At 51.9% G+C, this 17,069-nt stretch overlaps 1 protein-coding gene across 1 annotated transcript in view; it reads left to right on the plus strand.

Moving 5' to 3' along the window:
• Positions 1–17,069, plus strand: part of PLBD2 (phospholipase B domain containing 2) — a 22,020-nt gene continuing 4,951 nt past the window's right edge. The window contains exons 1-10 of the mRNA XM_003419283.3: positions 1–304; positions 5,627–5,720; positions 6,626–6,784; positions 9,295–9,395; positions 9,616–9,830; positions 12,768–12,865; positions 14,260–14,420; positions 15,266–15,361; positions 15,638–15,709; positions 16,355–16,507. Of these exons, the coding sequence (XP_003419331.2) occupies positions 15–304; positions 5,627–5,720; positions 6,626–6,784; positions 9,295–9,395; positions 9,616–9,830; positions 12,768–12,865; positions 14,260–14,420; positions 15,266–15,361; positions 15,638–15,709; positions 16,355–16,507 (1,439 nt within the window). The 5' untranslated portion in view covers positions 1–14. The remainder of the gene's footprint in view (positions 305–5,626; positions 5,721–6,625; positions 6,785–9,294; positions 9,396–9,615; positions 9,831–12,767; positions 12,866–14,259; positions 14,421–15,265; positions 15,362–15,637; positions 15,710–16,354; positions 16,508–17,069) is intronic.

Consider the following 17,069-nt stretch of genomic DNA (forward strand, 5'->3'; position numbering starts at 1 on the left):
CGCTTCGCGCCGTCATGGTGGCCCCGGTGTACGGCTCCCCGGGCGGCCGCCTGGCCCGGGCGCTGACGCAGGCGCTGGCGGTGGCTCTGGTGCTGGCCCTGCTGGTCGGGCTGTTCCTGAGCGGCCTTACGGGCGCGATTTCGCTCGCGGGGCACCGCTGGGGACCCGACGGACCGGCACCGCCCGCTTCCCGCAGCCGCTCGGTGCTCCTGGACACCGCCACCGGGCAGCTGCGCCTGGTGGACGGCCGCCACCCTGACGCGGTGGCTTGGGCCAACCTCACCAACGCCATCCGCGAGACCGGGTAAGGGTTGGCCTGGCCCCGCGCGGAGCCGACGGGGAGGGGGTACCAGGGCGCTGGGCTTCTGCCTCTGCCGGAGGTGTAGATATCCCTGGGGCCAACCTGTTTCCGAGTGACAGCCCCTTCTGTCCCTCCCCCTCGGGGTTCAGTTCCCCGCCTCTGAGGCTGCACCGCCCCTATCTGGACCAAGTCCATGATTAGGGGGCTAATGCAGCATCCCTCACCTTATGGGGGCCAATCCCTTTTCTGCATCCTGGAGTGACAGTACCTCTGCCCCATAGAGGCCAGTTTTCTGCCTCTAGGCTGCAGTGCCCAGCCTGGACCAGGTTCCTGGATAGGTAGGAATACAAACCTCCCAACCCCATTGGGGCCAGCCCACTTCCCCAGACCTCAGTGCCCTACTCCATGGAGGCCAGCACCCTGTCCCCAGGCCTGGGGTGGTGGTGACAGCTCTCTAGGTGCCAAACCCCTTTCTTCATTCCAGAACCAGGGCAGCAGGACTGAGCCTGGGCTCCAGGCTATCTGAAAGTGGATTCCAACTCACAGCCAACCTTTAGGTCAGAGTAGAACTGCCCCATAGAGTTTCCAAAGAGCAACTGGTGGATTTGAACGGCTGACCTTTTGGTTAGCAGATGTAGCACTTAACCACTACGCCACCAGGGTTTCCTCTGAAAGTGGAGAGTCTCTAAATTCACATAGACCCAGATAGTATCCTTGCCAGGGCTCTGCTCCTTTCTCTCCTTGGCCAGGTAATTAGCAAGGAGCTCCATACTTGGCAGTCGTGCTGACTCTCTGTATAACTGGGACCTAGGCTGTCGTTCTCTTGTATGACTCTTACCTAGCTCCTTTGCCTGTATGGGCTCTCATTTCTCTATCTGTGGCCAGATTTTTAGCTTGTGCTCTGGCAGGGAGGTTGTGGGGAACCCTTGGAATTTGTACAAGGGATGGGGTAGCCTTTCAGGCTTGTGGCCAATCATTCATTCATTTCATTCTCTTGGAGTTTGGCCTTAGGGACACAGAACTGAGGAAGGCTGCAGTCTCTGCTCACTGGGGGAGACAGTGCCAGAAGAGAAACCAGAGTCAGTGGGAATGGGGAGGACAGCAGGGCCCAGGACCCGGATCCAGGCAGTGCTGGTATCTTAGCAAACCTTGAGCCCCCACAACCCTATCCTCAGCATGCCTCAGCGCTCATTGCCCCCTTCAGCAGGCATGGCCACCTCTCACCGCAGCACCCACCCATTTTGCTGGCGTGCATTGCATCCTGCAAGTGTTGGGGAGATACAGAACACTGAGGACACGCCCATTCTGGTGCTTTATGATGCTTGGGGGATATCGGATAGACAGTAGGTGGGAAGTTTGGGGGAGGAGATTTGCTGCAGATAAGAGCAGGTGGGGCAATTCTGGGAAGGCTTCCAGGGAGAGGAAGCCACAGTGTGGCCTTGGCTTCTTTGGAGGGCATCAGAGCTCTGTGGCTGGCCACAGGAGTGGCCATAACTCTGGGATCTGGTGACCCATCCTCTGCTTACTCACACCATTTCAGCCCAAGGGGGCATGAGAGCCCTCTGCCGGAGTGCCAACTTAGAGAGGGGGACAGAGGTGATGCCCACATGTGGAGGGGGCTTTGGTCCCAGGAGGCCCTCACTAGGCTGGCTTGTTCTCCATTATGGAAAACTGGGAAGTGGAGAGAAGGCTTTCTTGATTGTGTTGGATGGGCAATCAGGGGTAGACAGGCCAGAATCCCTGGGTTCCAGGGCCAACTCCATTGCTGTGTGACCTTGGACAAATCACTTCACCTCTCTGAGCTTGTTTCCTCTCCTGAAGGTAGGGCTCAGAGTCATGGAAATTCAGTTGAGTCATAGAAAGCATCGCTGTTTTTTACTGAAGGAAGGAGTGAGTGAAGAAGAAAGGAGCAGCTATTCTTTGCCCGCATTTTACTGTTGGAGAAACTGAAACCTGAGAGGTAGACCCAGGTCTTCTCCCTCTCCCCTCACGGTTCTGGAATCTTACCTATCCAGTCTCACACTCCCTTCTCTTATGCTCACGTGTCCCTTCCCTCTGAGTTTGGCAGGGAAAATTGTATCTGGAACCCCATTTTACAGGCAGGGAAACCGAGGTCCTCAGAGACAGCCTCCTGAGAACTCAGGGATAAGATAAGAGACAGATACCTGGAGTGTCCTGATCCCTAACCAGCAGAATCTCTGATCTGGGTATAACTCACTTATATATTTTTTGGAAGATGTGGGCCAAGGATTTGACTCCTCTCTTCCTCTGGAATTGGGGTCCTTTCTCTCTCCCAGATTTGGCTGACAATCCTGAGATCGTCAAGACAAATCACATACCCTCCACCAATAGCCCCGCCTCTTACAGTTGTGCTGTATCTGACTTTGGACTTGAGCCCCTACATGACCCAGAAATGGTTAGGCTTTGATGCTTGGAAATCAGAAAAACCTTGGCCACCTCCTGCTCCATCCTAGCTCTGACCTTTGTCCTGGGATTCATGGCGACCCCATGTGTTAGAAAGTAGAACCAAGCTCCACAGGGTTTTCTTGGCTGTAATCTTTACAAAAGCAGATTGCCAGGCCGCCTTTCTTCCATGGTACCGCCGGGTGGGTTCAAACCACCAACCTTTTGTTTAGCAGCAAAGTGCAAACTGTGCCAAATGAATAAAAATAAGAGGGAACTAACGAGTAACACCGAGATAGGTGGCATGCACCCAGCAACACTAGTCTTTCTGGAACACCTTGGGTAAGGGAGGCTCCCATTAATGAGGTTTTGCTGCTGGATTTTAACACCGGAGGCCTTGAACCTAGCCTCTGAGAATCCCCCTTGTTGCCTCAGGCCCCAGGCCTTGTCATGCGATTTCCTCCCTAAGCCTGCAAGGTTATCACTATCCTTATTTCCGAGATGAGGCCCCTCCTCCCGGGTCACCTGCCATGCAGTGCCTGGGCAGAGAATCAAGAGAATAATAAATATCAAATCCACCTACCAACAAGCAAAAACCCACCCCAGGAAAAAGGACATATAAGACCCAGCTGTTTCTTTCAAAAGTCACAAAAAATGAATATATTCCATCAAGAATGAGAAAGAAGTGATAACCACAGATGAGAAGGCCCCATGTAGTGGAGGGTGTCCAGGGCCACTGAAGCGGGGGTGGTGAGAAGGAGAGATTTATGATACCCGCCCATCTCAGATCTGGCTTTTTCCATATGTGGCCTGTCTCAAGGACTGCCACCACCCCCAGTTGCTGTCAAGTCAGTTCTGACTCATGGTGACCTCGTGTGTGTCAGAGTAGAACTGTGCCCCATAGGGTTTTCAGTGGCAGATTTTTTGGAAGTAGATTGCCAGGCGTTTCTTCTGAGGCGTCTCTAGGTGGACTCGCACTTCCAGCCATTTGGTTAACAGCTAAGCATGTTAACTGTTTGCACCACCCAGGAACTCCTTCTCTTGAGGACAGAGGTCCCTGGATCAGACCCTCATGTTGTCTAAGAAATATTAGCTGTCCCTCTCAGTAGCTAAGAGTTCACCTGCTAGTCAAAAGATTGGTGGTTCAAATCCACCAGCCACTCCTTAGAAACCTTATGGCATAGTTCTACTCTGTCCTGTAGGGTCGCTATGAGTCGGAATTGACTCGATGGCAACGGGTTTGTTTTTGTTTTTGGCATAGATGACAAAAAGACATTGTAATCAGTAGACTTTCCAGAAAAAAAAATCTGGGGAAATAGATCCAGTACTGCCAACTTTTTATTTTTGTCATGCTCATACATTAAGAACAGAAGAGAACAATATTTATCGACCTCAGCCAGTATTATCTCACAGAAGAACAGCTGTTTAAGAACTAACTGAGCAGGAGGGACACAACCTCTGAATAAAGAACGACCTGCACGAGTATGGTGGGCTTTAGAAACACTCTCTTGTAGGTGTTTCCTTTTGTCAGGGGCTGGGGTAGAGTTTCTCAAAGCTGCTGAGCAGCTCATCCGCAAGGGATTCTAGAGGCCATTCACCCCAGCCTCCCCATTTCATACAGCAGCAAGGGCAGCTGGGGTGACTCCATTTAAATGGGTTTTATTATTTCTGCCAGGGTTTGCAGAAAACCCGGATAGGTGCCACTTGGCCAAGAACGCTAGTCTTATGGAACACATCGGGTAGCAGAGGCTCTGCCCATTGCTAGCAGTGTGACCTTTGGCAAGTGTATCAGCTAGTATGGGCAACGGTGCCATGTGACAAACCACCCCAAACCCAGTGGCCTGATACCCTCCAGATCCTTGTGCACCTTTGGGGTGGCCGCAGCAGCTCTGTTTCATGCTGCAGGTCTGAGGACCTGGCCTGTCCCACGTGTCTCTCTATTCCGGGACCAGTGGGCTGCCTGGGGCCATTCTTCTCACAGACGGGTGGCAAAGGTGCAGGAGGGCAAGTAAAAACAGGGGCCTCCTGAAGGCTAATCTAGAATGGGCAGCTGTCACTTCCACCCACATTCCATTGCCCAAAGCCCAGCCCACATCTGAGGGCTGAGAAGGACACTTGGCCTTGGTGGGAGGGACTACAAAGTCACAGAGCAGAAGGCATGGGCAGAGGGCGGGGGAGAGTTGGAACTGGTTGTCGGGGAGTCTACCCCGGCAGTTTCGTAACTCCAGGCTTTCATTTCCTCCTCTTCCCTGCGATGGGACAATAACAGCCTGCCTTGTAGGATTGCAGGACTATCCTGAGGATTCAGTGAGTTGATAGACATGAAAGTGACTAGAACAGGTGCCTGGAGTAAAGGACACCCTCACTAAGTGTTCTGGTTGAAACAGTTGCCGTCAAGTCGATTCCAACTCGTGGCAACCCCAGGCGTGTCAGAGGAGAACTGTGCTCTATAGGGTTTTCAGTGGCTGATTTTTTGGAAGTAGAATGCCAAGTCTTTCTTTCAAGGCACCTCTGGGTGGACTCGAACCGCTAGCCTTTCAGTTAGCAGCCGAGCACATTAACCATTTGTACAGCCTGGGGCCCCCTCAATAAATGTTAGCTAGTATTGTTAGGGGTGGTGGGAATATAGATAGGTACAACTTTTTGGAGGGGCTGTTTGACAGCATCAGCTAAAATGACACCTATCTGGGTTTTCTGCAAACTCTGGCTAAAATGAAAAATGTGGGTGCCCTTTGACCCAACAGTTCTGCTTTTAGGGATTTCATCTGATCAGTGCCCACAGACAGACAAGATATTCATGTGAACAGCTGTCCATTGCTGTATTGTTGATCACGGTTTAAACTGGAGATGGCCTGCACGTCCAGCCTGAGGGCTGGCTTTGCAAGTGCCCCTGCCGCTGACCGGGTGTCCCCTCCCCACCAGGTGGGCCTTTCTGGAGCTGGGCACGAGTGGCCGCTATAATGACAGCCTGCAGGCCTACGCGGCAGGCGTGGTGGAGGCCGCCGTGTCTGAGGAGGTAAGTGCTGTTATAGGGGAATGAGGCCCCAGGCTGCCCCGACCAAGTGGGCTCCCTGGGATGCTTTGGAGGGTTTCAAGGTGTATGTAGAGTGAACTCGGTCCCCGGACTTTCCATCTAGTTGGGAAAAAAAGGTTCACATGTATTCTTAAAAAAAAAAAAAAAAATTACATTATGAACTATCTGATGTATGTAAAAAATACATGATATATTTTAAGTAAGGAAGCATAATGATAAAATGAATATTTCCCACAGGGTGGAGGGTGTGGCTGAAAGGTACCCTCCAACCTTTGCCCAGTGAGCCAAATGTTTGGGAAATCACAGCTCCTCATCCTTACACCAGTTTACATCTTGGCTCTTTCATTCCTTACCTGGGTGACCTACCTGTGCCTCAGTTTCCTCAGTTGCAAAGTAGAGCTGGTGATCCTAGCACCTTCCCCACAGAGTCACTGCGAGGTTTGAATGTGTCAGTTCAAAGAGTGGTCGTTAAACGTTAGCTGTGAGCAACTGACCACCCCTCTGTACATCAACAAGATCAGCTGTTTTCTCCCTCCAGCATGTCAGCAGGTGGTTTTGTCAGTCTGGGCCAGGCTCGGTGATCTTGGCTGGGCTCACTGATGCTGTGCAGTCAGCCGGGGCAGGCTGGTGATCTAGGATGGCCTCGTTCACATGGCTGGGGTCACGTGGTCTTTCTAGCAGGCTAGCCCAGGCTCATTCACAGGGCCTCTGGGCAGGAAAATGTGGAAGGCCTCTCGAGGCCTGGTTGAAACTGGACAATATTCTGTTGCCCAAAGCGGGTCAGGAGGGGTATCTGCTCTTTTGTTCACTGCTGTGTCCAGGGGGGTCCTCAGGGAAGGGGTCAGCCCCACTGCCCTGCCTTGGCCCACCTTTTGTCCCCCCGACAGCTCATCTACATGCACTGGATGAATACAGTGGTGAATTACTGCGGCCCCTTCGAGTATGAAGCTGGCTACTGCGAGAAGCTCAAGAGCTTCCTGGAAGCCAACCTGGAGTGGATGCAGGAGGAGATGGAGTTGAACAGAGACTCTGCTTACTGGCACCAGGTAGGCACAGCCACCACACTCAGCATAGTGGGGAAGGGGTTTGGGTCTGCCTGAGAGGGCAGCCCCAGTGGCTGCTGGTCCTCTGTCCGGCCAACTGCCCCATCTCCCACTCATCTTGGCCAGCCCTGTGAACTGTCCAGCTGCCCAGCTACCCTTGTCCATCATGATCTCCATCCCTCCCAGCCGACCTGCCATTCATCCATCTGTCCAGCCTCCACCTGTCCATATGTCTGTTTGCCCATTTCATGGTACTCCAGCCATCCATCCTAGCCTTCCTGTTGTCAAAGAATAACCAAAGACATCGAGTCCATTGTTAGCATGCTAGCTTATGTGTATACAGAAACGATCACTCAACACATCGATAGGTTGATTACACTGAGTGCAGAGAAAGAGGGGGAGGGGAGAAGAACAGGGGAGCAGAAAGATAGTGCAGATGGTTTGGGCACAGTGAATTTTGTTTTCCTTTCCTTGGGTAAGCTGCTGAGGCCCCAGGCAGGGTGTTCTGCCATTGGGCAGCTGGATAGATCATCAAAAATAAAGAATACCATTATGGATTCCTTGCAAAACCTCAGAGAGTTTAAATATGAAGTACACGTGACAGATTGTCTCTGTAAAATGGCCGCTGGTGTCTGTTGGCACCTCCACCTAGCTTAGGTTTGCCCCATTCCCTTCAGTAGAATTTCTTACTGTCTACCTGCCCATCTGCTAATACTTTTATTAGAACAGGCTCTTCTACTCATTCACCCAGCTATCCACCCATCTGCCTGTCTACCCATCTACCCATCCAGCCGCTCATCTGCCCATCCACCACTCATCCATCCAGTCTCCTTCCTTCCCTCCTTCCCTTTCTCCCTCCATCCATACATCCGTATCCCACTCACACGTCTAGCTTGTCTGCCCACCCACGAGTCTCTCCATCTGTCACTGTCTTCCTCTCATCTACCTATCTACCTCATTGAACATTTCTGTCACCGACCTGCCCATCTTGGCCCAGACGTTGCTTCTCCCATCCACCCACCCTGTTGATAGACCCCGATTGGTTGCCTGCCCATCTCCCTGTCCCTGGTCTACTTGTCTGTGCACCTGCCTTCCCAAAGTTTTGTCCATCCGTCTGCCCACCCTTCTCTCCGACAACCCCATCTGCTTCATTGTCTGCTTCTGCTTCCTGGCCACACGGGCATCTCTCACCTCATCTGTCTGTTGATCCATCACATCTGCTCGTTGTCTGTCCTCTTGCATCTCGTCGGGGGCTGCCCACTGCTCTCATGATGAAGCCCTGCTCCTTGATGTGGCCTCAGCACCTTCCTTGCCCTCTCTTCCCCAGCTCCACCTCCCTGCCCTCCTTGTTCCCTGTGCTCCAGCCCCCTTGGCCTTCTTTCATTTCCCTGAATCAGAGTGTTACCTCCCACCTCAGGGCTTTTGAACATGCTGTTCCTTCTGCCCAGAACTCCCTCCTCTCCTTTGCCTGGCTAACTTCTACTTAGTCCTCACCTTCAGCGTTCTGTCCCTAGACGTCTCTGTAGCACTGAAAATGCTAACTATAGGGAGGTATCCAGAGTCTGTCTTTTCAGCCCAACTGAGTTCCAAGAGGACAAGGACCACATCTGTTTGTTCTCCACTGTATCCCCAGTGCCCAGCACATAGTAGGTGCCTGATAAATAAATGTTTGTTGAAGATTTATAACTCTATCTTGTCTTATCCATCCACTCCATGCACCTGACTGACATCTGTCTATCCCTCTTCCCTTCCATCCATCTAGCCAGTTGCTTCTCACTCTGTCCTTCCCTGCTGTTTAACTTAGCAGCTACCCATCCATCTATCAGTCCTTCCAGTCTGTCCATCAATCCATTCATTCATCATTTATCCATCTCTCTGTCTATCCGTTTCTTCATCCATCCATCCATCCATCTGGTTATCATCCATCTATGCATTTGTTCCTCTATCCACCTGTCCATCCATCCATCCATTTGTTCATTCGTACATCTATCCATTTGTTCTTCCATCCATCCATCTGTCCATCCATTCTCCCATCCATCCATCTTGCAGGTGCTTTCTAAGCACCTGTTATATGCACAGCACAGGCCAAAGCCCTATGGGGGACATGGTAATGGTACTCCATTGCTATAGCCTGTTGAGGCAGAACAGTGACAAAGGGGAGAAGCTAGCCACATGAGACAGGTGCCTTGAGGCAGCAGTGCAGCCAGTAACTACATTCAGAACAGGGAGCTCTCAGCAGTAGGCCAGGACCAACTGGAAGGCTTCCTGGAAGAGGTGGCTTTTGAGTTGGGCTCTGAAGTGGGGATGATCTTGGGTTGCCGGGGATATAGAGTTAATTAATTGAAGGCAGTGCTTGGCATGGAGGGGTGGATGGTGATTAATAGGGTCAGGGCTGGCTGGAACCTGGAGGGTGTCTGTGGGTCTCCAGGCTGAAGCCCTACCTGTTAGAAGAGAAAGTGTAAGCCTGGGGGAGAGGCTTCACCCTCCCTTTGCCCCCTGCCCCCTCCCCTCAGGTACGGCTGACCCTCCTGCAGCTGAAAGGCCTGGAGGACAGCTATGGAGGCCGCATGACCTTCCCAACTGGGAAGTTCACCATCAAACCCTTGGGGTTTCTGTAAGTGCCACTGAAGAGTGGACAGGGTGGGGGAATGGGCCACGCACCTCAATGTCAAACAGACCTGGGCTCCAGTACCTGCTCTGCCACTTCCTGGCTACATGGCCTTGGACGGGTCGGCTAACCTCCCTGAGCCTCAGCTTCCTCCTCCTTGAAATGGGTATGCTGATAGTACCCACCACAGATGGCGGTAACTCTCTGCTGCCCTGGCCCTCCTCAGCCTGTTGCAGCTTTCCGGGGACCTGGAAGACCTGGAGCCAGCTCTGAATAAGTCCAAGACCAAGCGTGCCCTGGGCTCGGGTTCCTGCTCAGCCCTCATCAAGCTGCTGCCTGGCCAGCGTGACCTGCTGGTCGCCCACAACACCTGGAACTCTTACCAGCACATGCTGCGTGTTGTCAAGAAGTATTCGTTCCACTTCCACGAAGGCCCCCGAGGTGGGTGGATGTGGGTGTGTCTGTGTGTGAGTGTGAGTGGGCAGGCAGGAGGGGTGATGCTAGGAGGCGTGGGAGTGGGCAGCCCTTCCTGCCTCGCTATACACGCTAGGGTCAATGCAGGGCCCTTCTCCGAGCTCACCTTGTTTGCAGCACGTTCATTTCCTTTCATTTTTTGCCTTTGCAAAGTGTATCAGTTAGCTGTCGCTGTGTTAACAAATCACTCCCAAACTTAAAATAGCCAATGCTGAAAATAGTAACCACGTATTATTGTTCACCAGTCAGTGGGTCAGCGGGTGGTTTTCTCCGTCTGGGCTAGTGTCTTAGTCAGCTAGTGCAGCTATAACAAATACAACAAGTGGATGGCTTTAACAAAGAGAAATTTAATTTTCTCACAGTTTAGGAGGCTAGAAGTCCGAATTTGGGCCACCAGCTTTAGGGGAAGGCTTTCTCTCTCTGCTGGCTCTGGGGGAAGGTCCTGGTCTCTTTTCAGCTTCTGTTTCTGGGTTCCTTGGTGATCTCCATGTGGTGTGGCGTCTCTCTTCCCCCATCACTGCCTGCTTGCTTGCTTGTTTGCTTAATCTGCTGTTTTATCTATAAAAAGAAATTAATTAAAGACACACCCTAAGAACTAAAACCATTCCGGAAGCCCGCTTTTCAAAGAAAGATTAGACTGGCCTGTAAAACATAAACTAATACTCGTGAAGAGTATGCTTCTTAGCTCAAGCAGATACACGAGACCAAATGGTCGGCGCGGGCCCAGAGGCAGGAGGAGAAGGCAGAAAGGACCTGAGCTGGTTGAATGGCCACGGGAAACCTATGGTGGAAAGGGGGAGTGTGTTGTCACATTACAGGGATTGCAACTAATGTCACATAACAATATGTGTATAAATTTTTGTATGAGAAATTAACTGGAGCTGTAATCTTTCACCTAAAGCATAATTAAAAAAAAAAAGTATTAAAAAAAAAACTACACTAATAAAGACCCTGTTGCCTATAGGATGTCCCATTGCCCTATAGGATCATTATGAGTTGGAAGAGATTCATAGTGATCCTATAGGACAGAGTAGAACTGCCCCATATGGTTTTCTGGGCTGTAAATCTTTATGGAAGCAGACTGCCACATCTTTCTCCTGTGCAGCGGCCGGTGGGTTTGAACCACTGAGATTTCATTAACAGCTGAGTGCTTAACCACTGTGCCACCAGGACTCCTTCCTTATACTAATACTGACCCATTAACGTACCAAAAATCCCTTTCCCAAATGGGGTGATAGCCACAGGTATAGGGGTTGGGATTTACAACACGTATTTTGAGGGGACACAGGTCAGTCCGTAACAGCAAGGCTTAGCTGATCTTGGCTGGGCCCCCTGATGTTCCTGCAGTCAGTTGGCAGGTCAGCTGGGGCAGGCGGGCGATTTCGGGTGGCCTCATTCACTGATCTGATTCTGTGGCACCGCTTACTATGTGCTTACTGTGTGTCCCCTGTTGTGCCAGAAGCTCTTGGCATCTGTGATCTTTAAATTCAATCCTTACAACCTCCCTGTGTGGGGATGAGGAAATACTGTTCCCATTTTATAGATAAGGAAACAACCTCAGAAAAGCTGAGTTAACTAGCCATTGGTCAAACAACTAATAAGTGGCTGACCTGGGATTCTCCCAAAAGCAGGGGCTCAATTTCTGGGTCTTGCCATCTGAATTGTCTTTTTATTAGTAGTATTATTTATGAATGTGCCCTTCACTTATTTCCAAAACAAATGGATTTAAATAAGTCAAAGATTGTGTTCCTTATTCAGGATCACTGTGCATATTAATTCCAGCTGTGGAACCTTACAAGTCAAGTTTTAAAAAATTTCGATGAGATCCACAATATATCAGAAAAAATTTGTAAGTGAAAAGAGCGCTTTATTTCCAAGTTCAAAGAATTCTAAGACATACACACACTAATATACATATTGTTGTGTGCCGTCAAGTCGATTCCTACTCATCGTGACCCTTTAGGACAGAGTGGAACTGCCCCGTAGGGTTTCCTAGGCTGTGATCTCTACAAGGAGCAGATTTCCAGGTCTCTTCTCCTGCGGGGTGGCTGAGTAGGTTCAAACCACCATCCTTTTAGTTAGCAACCAAGCGCTTAACCATTGCACTGCAAGGGCTCCTTAAACACACACACACACATTTGCCATTTTAGCCATGTTTAAATGTAGAATTCAGTGGCATTAATCCCATTCCCCGTGTCAGGCAGCCATCACCCCTCTGTAGTCCCAAACGTGTTTCATCCCCTAAACAGAAACTCAGTACCCCTTCAGCTGTAACTCCTGTTCCCTCTAACCTCCAGCCTCTGGCAACTACTAACAAACTTAGGTCTCTATGCATTTGTCTTGAATTGTCTTTTTTTACAATAAATCTTTTTTTTTTCCTTTTTATTGACATAGGTATACAGGCAGCAAGCATTTGCCGTTTCTATGTCTTCACATACATAGTTCAGCGACGTTAATTATGTTTGTCATGTTGTTCAGCCATCACCCTGAACTGTTCCTGTATTTTTCCATCACCCCTAACTACAGTGGAAACCCTGGTGGCGTAGTGGTTAAGTGCTATGGCTGCTAACCAAAGGGTCGGCAGTTCGAATCCGCCAGGCGCTCCTTGGAAACTCTATGGGGCAGTTCTACTCTGTCCTATAGGGTCGCTATGAGTCAGAATCAACTCGATGGCACTGGGTCTGGGTTTTAACTACAATAAATGTTTTTATACGCATGCGCACACACACGTTTATATATGTCAAATGGCCTGGTGTGCTAAAGGACAGGGAGGACGGGGCTTTCCATGAGGCCTGCTGGCTCTGCAGCTGGAGACCTCCTGTTGCCTTGCTGGGTGGGAATGCGGGGCCCCATATAGGCCTATCTGACCAGCCTCCCCCACAACCCTGGACACTCTCCCCACAGAGAACTCCCTGCTGGCTCCTGGCAACAGTATGGTCTTCTCATCCTATCCCGGCACCATCTTCTCCTCTGATGACTTCTATGTGCTGAACAGCGGGCTGGTGAGTCTCTCTTCACAGGTCACCTTCGTCCACAGGATGGGTTACCATCCAGCAGCTCTGGGCCAGCGGGATTCATTTCCTTGGCCAGTGGGACCTGAGTGTCAGCCTCACTCTGGGCGCTGAGTCGGAGGGACACAGCCCTCACCCCAGTCCCCTGCGTACAGGGCTGAAGTAGTTGTCTGGGTGTGGTGCTTGGATCTCTGGGAGGGCTTGTTGCAATGCAGATTCCCAGGCTCCACACAGGGCCTCTGAAACCCAAAGCATGGCCAGGACTCTGCACTGTGACCCAGTTCCTCAGAAATTGCTGGTCTCGGGACCTTTTGAACTGCCCTTGACCTTGACGACCCCACTTGGATGACTCATTGTGTTGTTTAAGATAAACTGCCTCTCTCCCCCAGTGACCCCGCTGTCTCTCCTATGCACTTCCCTCCTGCCTTCCACAAAACCCCTTGTTACCTGGTCAGGTTTTCTGAATAAGTGTTGTTTACAATGTGTTGTTTTTATCTTTTCTTCTCTGGGGTCCAAGCTCATTTAGAAATCTGTTCCTGGCACCCCAGCCAAGGCAGTGAGCCCTGTGATTGCCAGGGCAACGGCTGCAGGAGAGGAAAACCACTGTGTGAAGAAAAACCCTCAGTGCAGGGACGCCTGCTCCTGCTGGGAGCAGAGGGCTCGCCGTTCCTTTGCCTTTCTATTACTTTTTGAGGAAAGCGTGTAGTCTGCTCCCCTGTTAATGTGGAAAGAGGGGTCAGTAGGGGTTCGATGAGAGAATCCTCACCTTCCACGAGGATGACCCAGCTTTGATTCCTGGCCAGTGCATCTCACTGTAGCCCCTACCCGCCTGCCAGTAGAGGCTTGTGTGTTGCTGTGATGCTGAACAGGTTTCAGTGGAGCTTCCAGACTAAGACAGACTAGGAAGAAAGGCCTGGCAACCTGCTTTTGAAAATCAGCCAGTGAAATGGTATGGATCACGATGGCCTGATCCGCAACCAGTCATGGGGCTGGCACAGGACACTTGTGTTGTTTCTGTGTCTTTGAGTGACTTAAGGGTGGTTGTCATTGTTATTTTAAGCTAGTTGTGCCTGCAGCATATACTTTAAAATAGACCAGTAATTCTCAACCAGGTGTAAGGATGTCAGTCTGCACCCCTAGAAGGGTGTATTAGCATTTCTGGAGACATAGATATTTATAATATAGGATAATTTTATATTTAGAACCCTCCCCCATATTCATAACATGTACCATAGGAAGTCAGGTTCAATAAAATAGCCTTGGCCGTTGGGTCATGAATTTTAAAAAAGCTGTTAAACATCCAACGTATGAGCTGTGACTCAGGTGGCACCGCCACTTGGTAGCAGCATGCCCTTCAGTTTAGTGCCCCCTCTGCTTTCCCGTAGGTGACACTGGAGACCACCATTGGCAACAACAACCCGGCTCTGTGGAAGTATGTGCAGCCTGAGGGCGGTGTGCTGGAGTGGGTGCGCAACATTGTGGCCAACCGCTTGGCCTTGGATGGGGCCATGTGGGCCGATATCTTCAAGAAATTCAACAGTGGCACGTGAGTGGGCTCCTGGCACCATGCCCCCCCTCCGCCTAAGAAACGGACTAAACCCAGAAAACCAAACCCATTTTCACCAAATCGATTCCAACCCGTAGCGGCCCTATAGGACAGACTAGAACTACCCCATTACAAGGCTATAACCTTTATGCGAAGCAGACTGCAACATCTTTTTCTCAAGGAGTGGCTGGTGGGTTTGAACCTCCAGCTTTTCAGTTAGCAACCGAGTATGCAACCAGAGCTCTTAAGAAATGCAGCAACTTCCCTGTAACAGTCAGACCCTGGGGGAACTGATGTGGGCCAGGGCCACATGCCCCACGCCTTTGGCAGAGCCCTCTCCTGGATTCTCATTGGAGTTGGAAGGTATCCTAGAGTCCCCGGCTTCATTTTATACTTTGCAAAACTGAGGCTCAGGAAGGAAAGGATTTGCCCTCCTTTCTAGGCTCCTTAGCCCAGGGAGAGGCCTGCTGGAGGTGAGGCAGGAGGGGAACTTGGAACTTGAGGGCTCTGGGGACTCAGGTAGCTGGGGAGGGCCGTCCAAAGAGGTGAATCAGGGAGGTTGGGACTGGGTAGTGCAGGTCTTAGGGCGTCAGGGAGAGGAACTGACCTTTGTTCTGATAAGCACTAGGGAACCACAGAATATTCAGAAGCAGATGAGCAGCTTGACAGGAGAGGGCTTTCTGGAAGCCTGATCAAACTGCAGTGTCAGAGTGACAGTCTGATGGCCAGATACCCCAGGCCGCACCCCCACCCTGTGATTCCTGGCTGTGTGGGGCACAGGGGGCAGGGCAGGCTGGGACAGTGGCCCCAGGCTCTGCTGAGCCCTCTGTCCTTGGGCATGGCAGGTACAACAACCAGTGGATGATTGTGGACTACAAGGCGTTTGTCCCCGGCAAGCCCAGCCCTGGGAGCAAGGTGCTAACTATCCTGGAGCAGATCCCGTGAGTAGCTGAGAGAGAGAGGGCAGGGCACCCCAGCCAGAGGGAACTGCCTAGGTGAAAGTGCTGGAACACCTGTGGGAAGGGGCAAACCTCAGGAAAGTGAGGCTGGAAGAGAGGGCAACCCCCGGTTGGGCAGGGCTGTGGATACACGGCTGAAGATTCAAGATATAATCCATCCCCCAGGCAATGGGGAGCCATCGGGGGTGCTTGAGCAGGGGAGTGCCCATGGAGGCTCCTTCTCTGACCACCCCACCCCATCTCACTTCTTGGTCCCAGGGGCATGGTTGTGGTGGCTGACAAGACCTCGGAACTCTACCGGAACACCTACTGGGCCAGCTACAACCTACCGTACGTGCCCTCCCCACCCCCATATCTGCCTCGCCCCTTGCTCAGCTCTCCACGCTAGTTAGGATTCGTCCTTCCCCAGGTGACTTCTTAAACCCTTCTGCATTCAGGAAAGGCCTGACAGCTTTGGGGTGCGGCAGTGTGGCTTAGTTCAGCATCCATGTGACCTTCCAATTCTGGCACCCACGGCAGGTGGTGGGGGTGGCCAGGCCCAGGCATTGGCCCTGCCCTGGTTCTCCAGCACCACCTGGGTAACTGTGAGCCCTGGTCTCTGCAGCCCCCACCTCTTAGATACTCACTGTGTTATCTCATTTGATCCTTACAACCATGGTACACAGTAGCTACTGTTACTGCTCCCATTTCACAGATGACATAACTGAGGCCCTGAGAGATTGATTGCCTAACTTTCCCAAAGTTCCAGAGCCGGTGGACAGTGAAGCCAGGATTTGAACCATGTCTGTTGGAGCCAAGTGCCCGAGCTTGGCCACCCACTTCCAGCACAAGCAAAAGACATCATTGTCGTTACCCTGACGGTGTTGTTAATAATAACGTCCCGTGATAATGTTCTGACATGATGAGCCCTCCGCCTACCAGGCCGCGGCTGAGTGTGGCCAGGGCTTCCTGGGTGACGAGCTGCATCCCCGGCAGGTCCTTTGAGACTGTTTTCAACGCCAGTGGGCTGCAGGCCCTGGTGGCCCGGTACGGGGACTGGTTCTCCTACGACGGGAGCCCGCGGGCCCGGATCTTCCTACGGAACCAGTCCCTGGTGCATGACGTGGACTCCATGATGCAGCTTATGAGGTGGGCATGGGCTGGCGGCGGAGGGGGGAGATTGAGCCCAGAAGTTTGTGGTTCAGTTGGGCTTTCTGTGCCCTAGGGGGTTCTGTGGGCAACAAGGGTGTTCAACCTCCAGGCCAGTAGGAGGGTGGACCTGTTACCGTCCTCATGGTGTGGCAAGGGTACTGTCCATCTTACCATGACCCCCCTGTGCTGGGTGCTGTGCTTGGGACTGGGAGAAACAGGCACCAAAGCTGCTGCCCACCATCCTCAGGGAGATGCAGAAATCCGGCGACAGCTCTGGGTGATGTAGATGGGTGCCAGAACTGTCTGGGTTCTGAGAAATGCTCTCCAGGGATGAAGGAGGGGTCCTCGCTTGGGCAGGGGGAGGCCTGCTGAGTGTGGGATGGCTTGGTGACAGGTGAGGGACCCTGGGAGAGGAAACAGGCTGAGCAAAAGGTAGGCGGCAGGGGTGCCAGGCACGGAGAAGAAGCGGACAGAAGGCTGGGGGGCTGTTATGGGGCTGCCACCATGGGGAGGCCTCCCCCACCCAGGATGACTGATGTCCCCCCTCTATGGCCCCTCC

The sequence above is a fragment of the Loxodonta africana genome, chromosome 19, assembly GCF_030014295.1.
Source record: "Loxodonta africana isolate mLoxAfr1 chromosome 19, mLoxAfr1.hap2, whole genome shotgun sequence".
Lineage (NCBI taxonomy): Eukaryota > Metazoa > Chordata > Mammalia > Proboscidea > Elephantidae > Loxodonta > Loxodonta africana.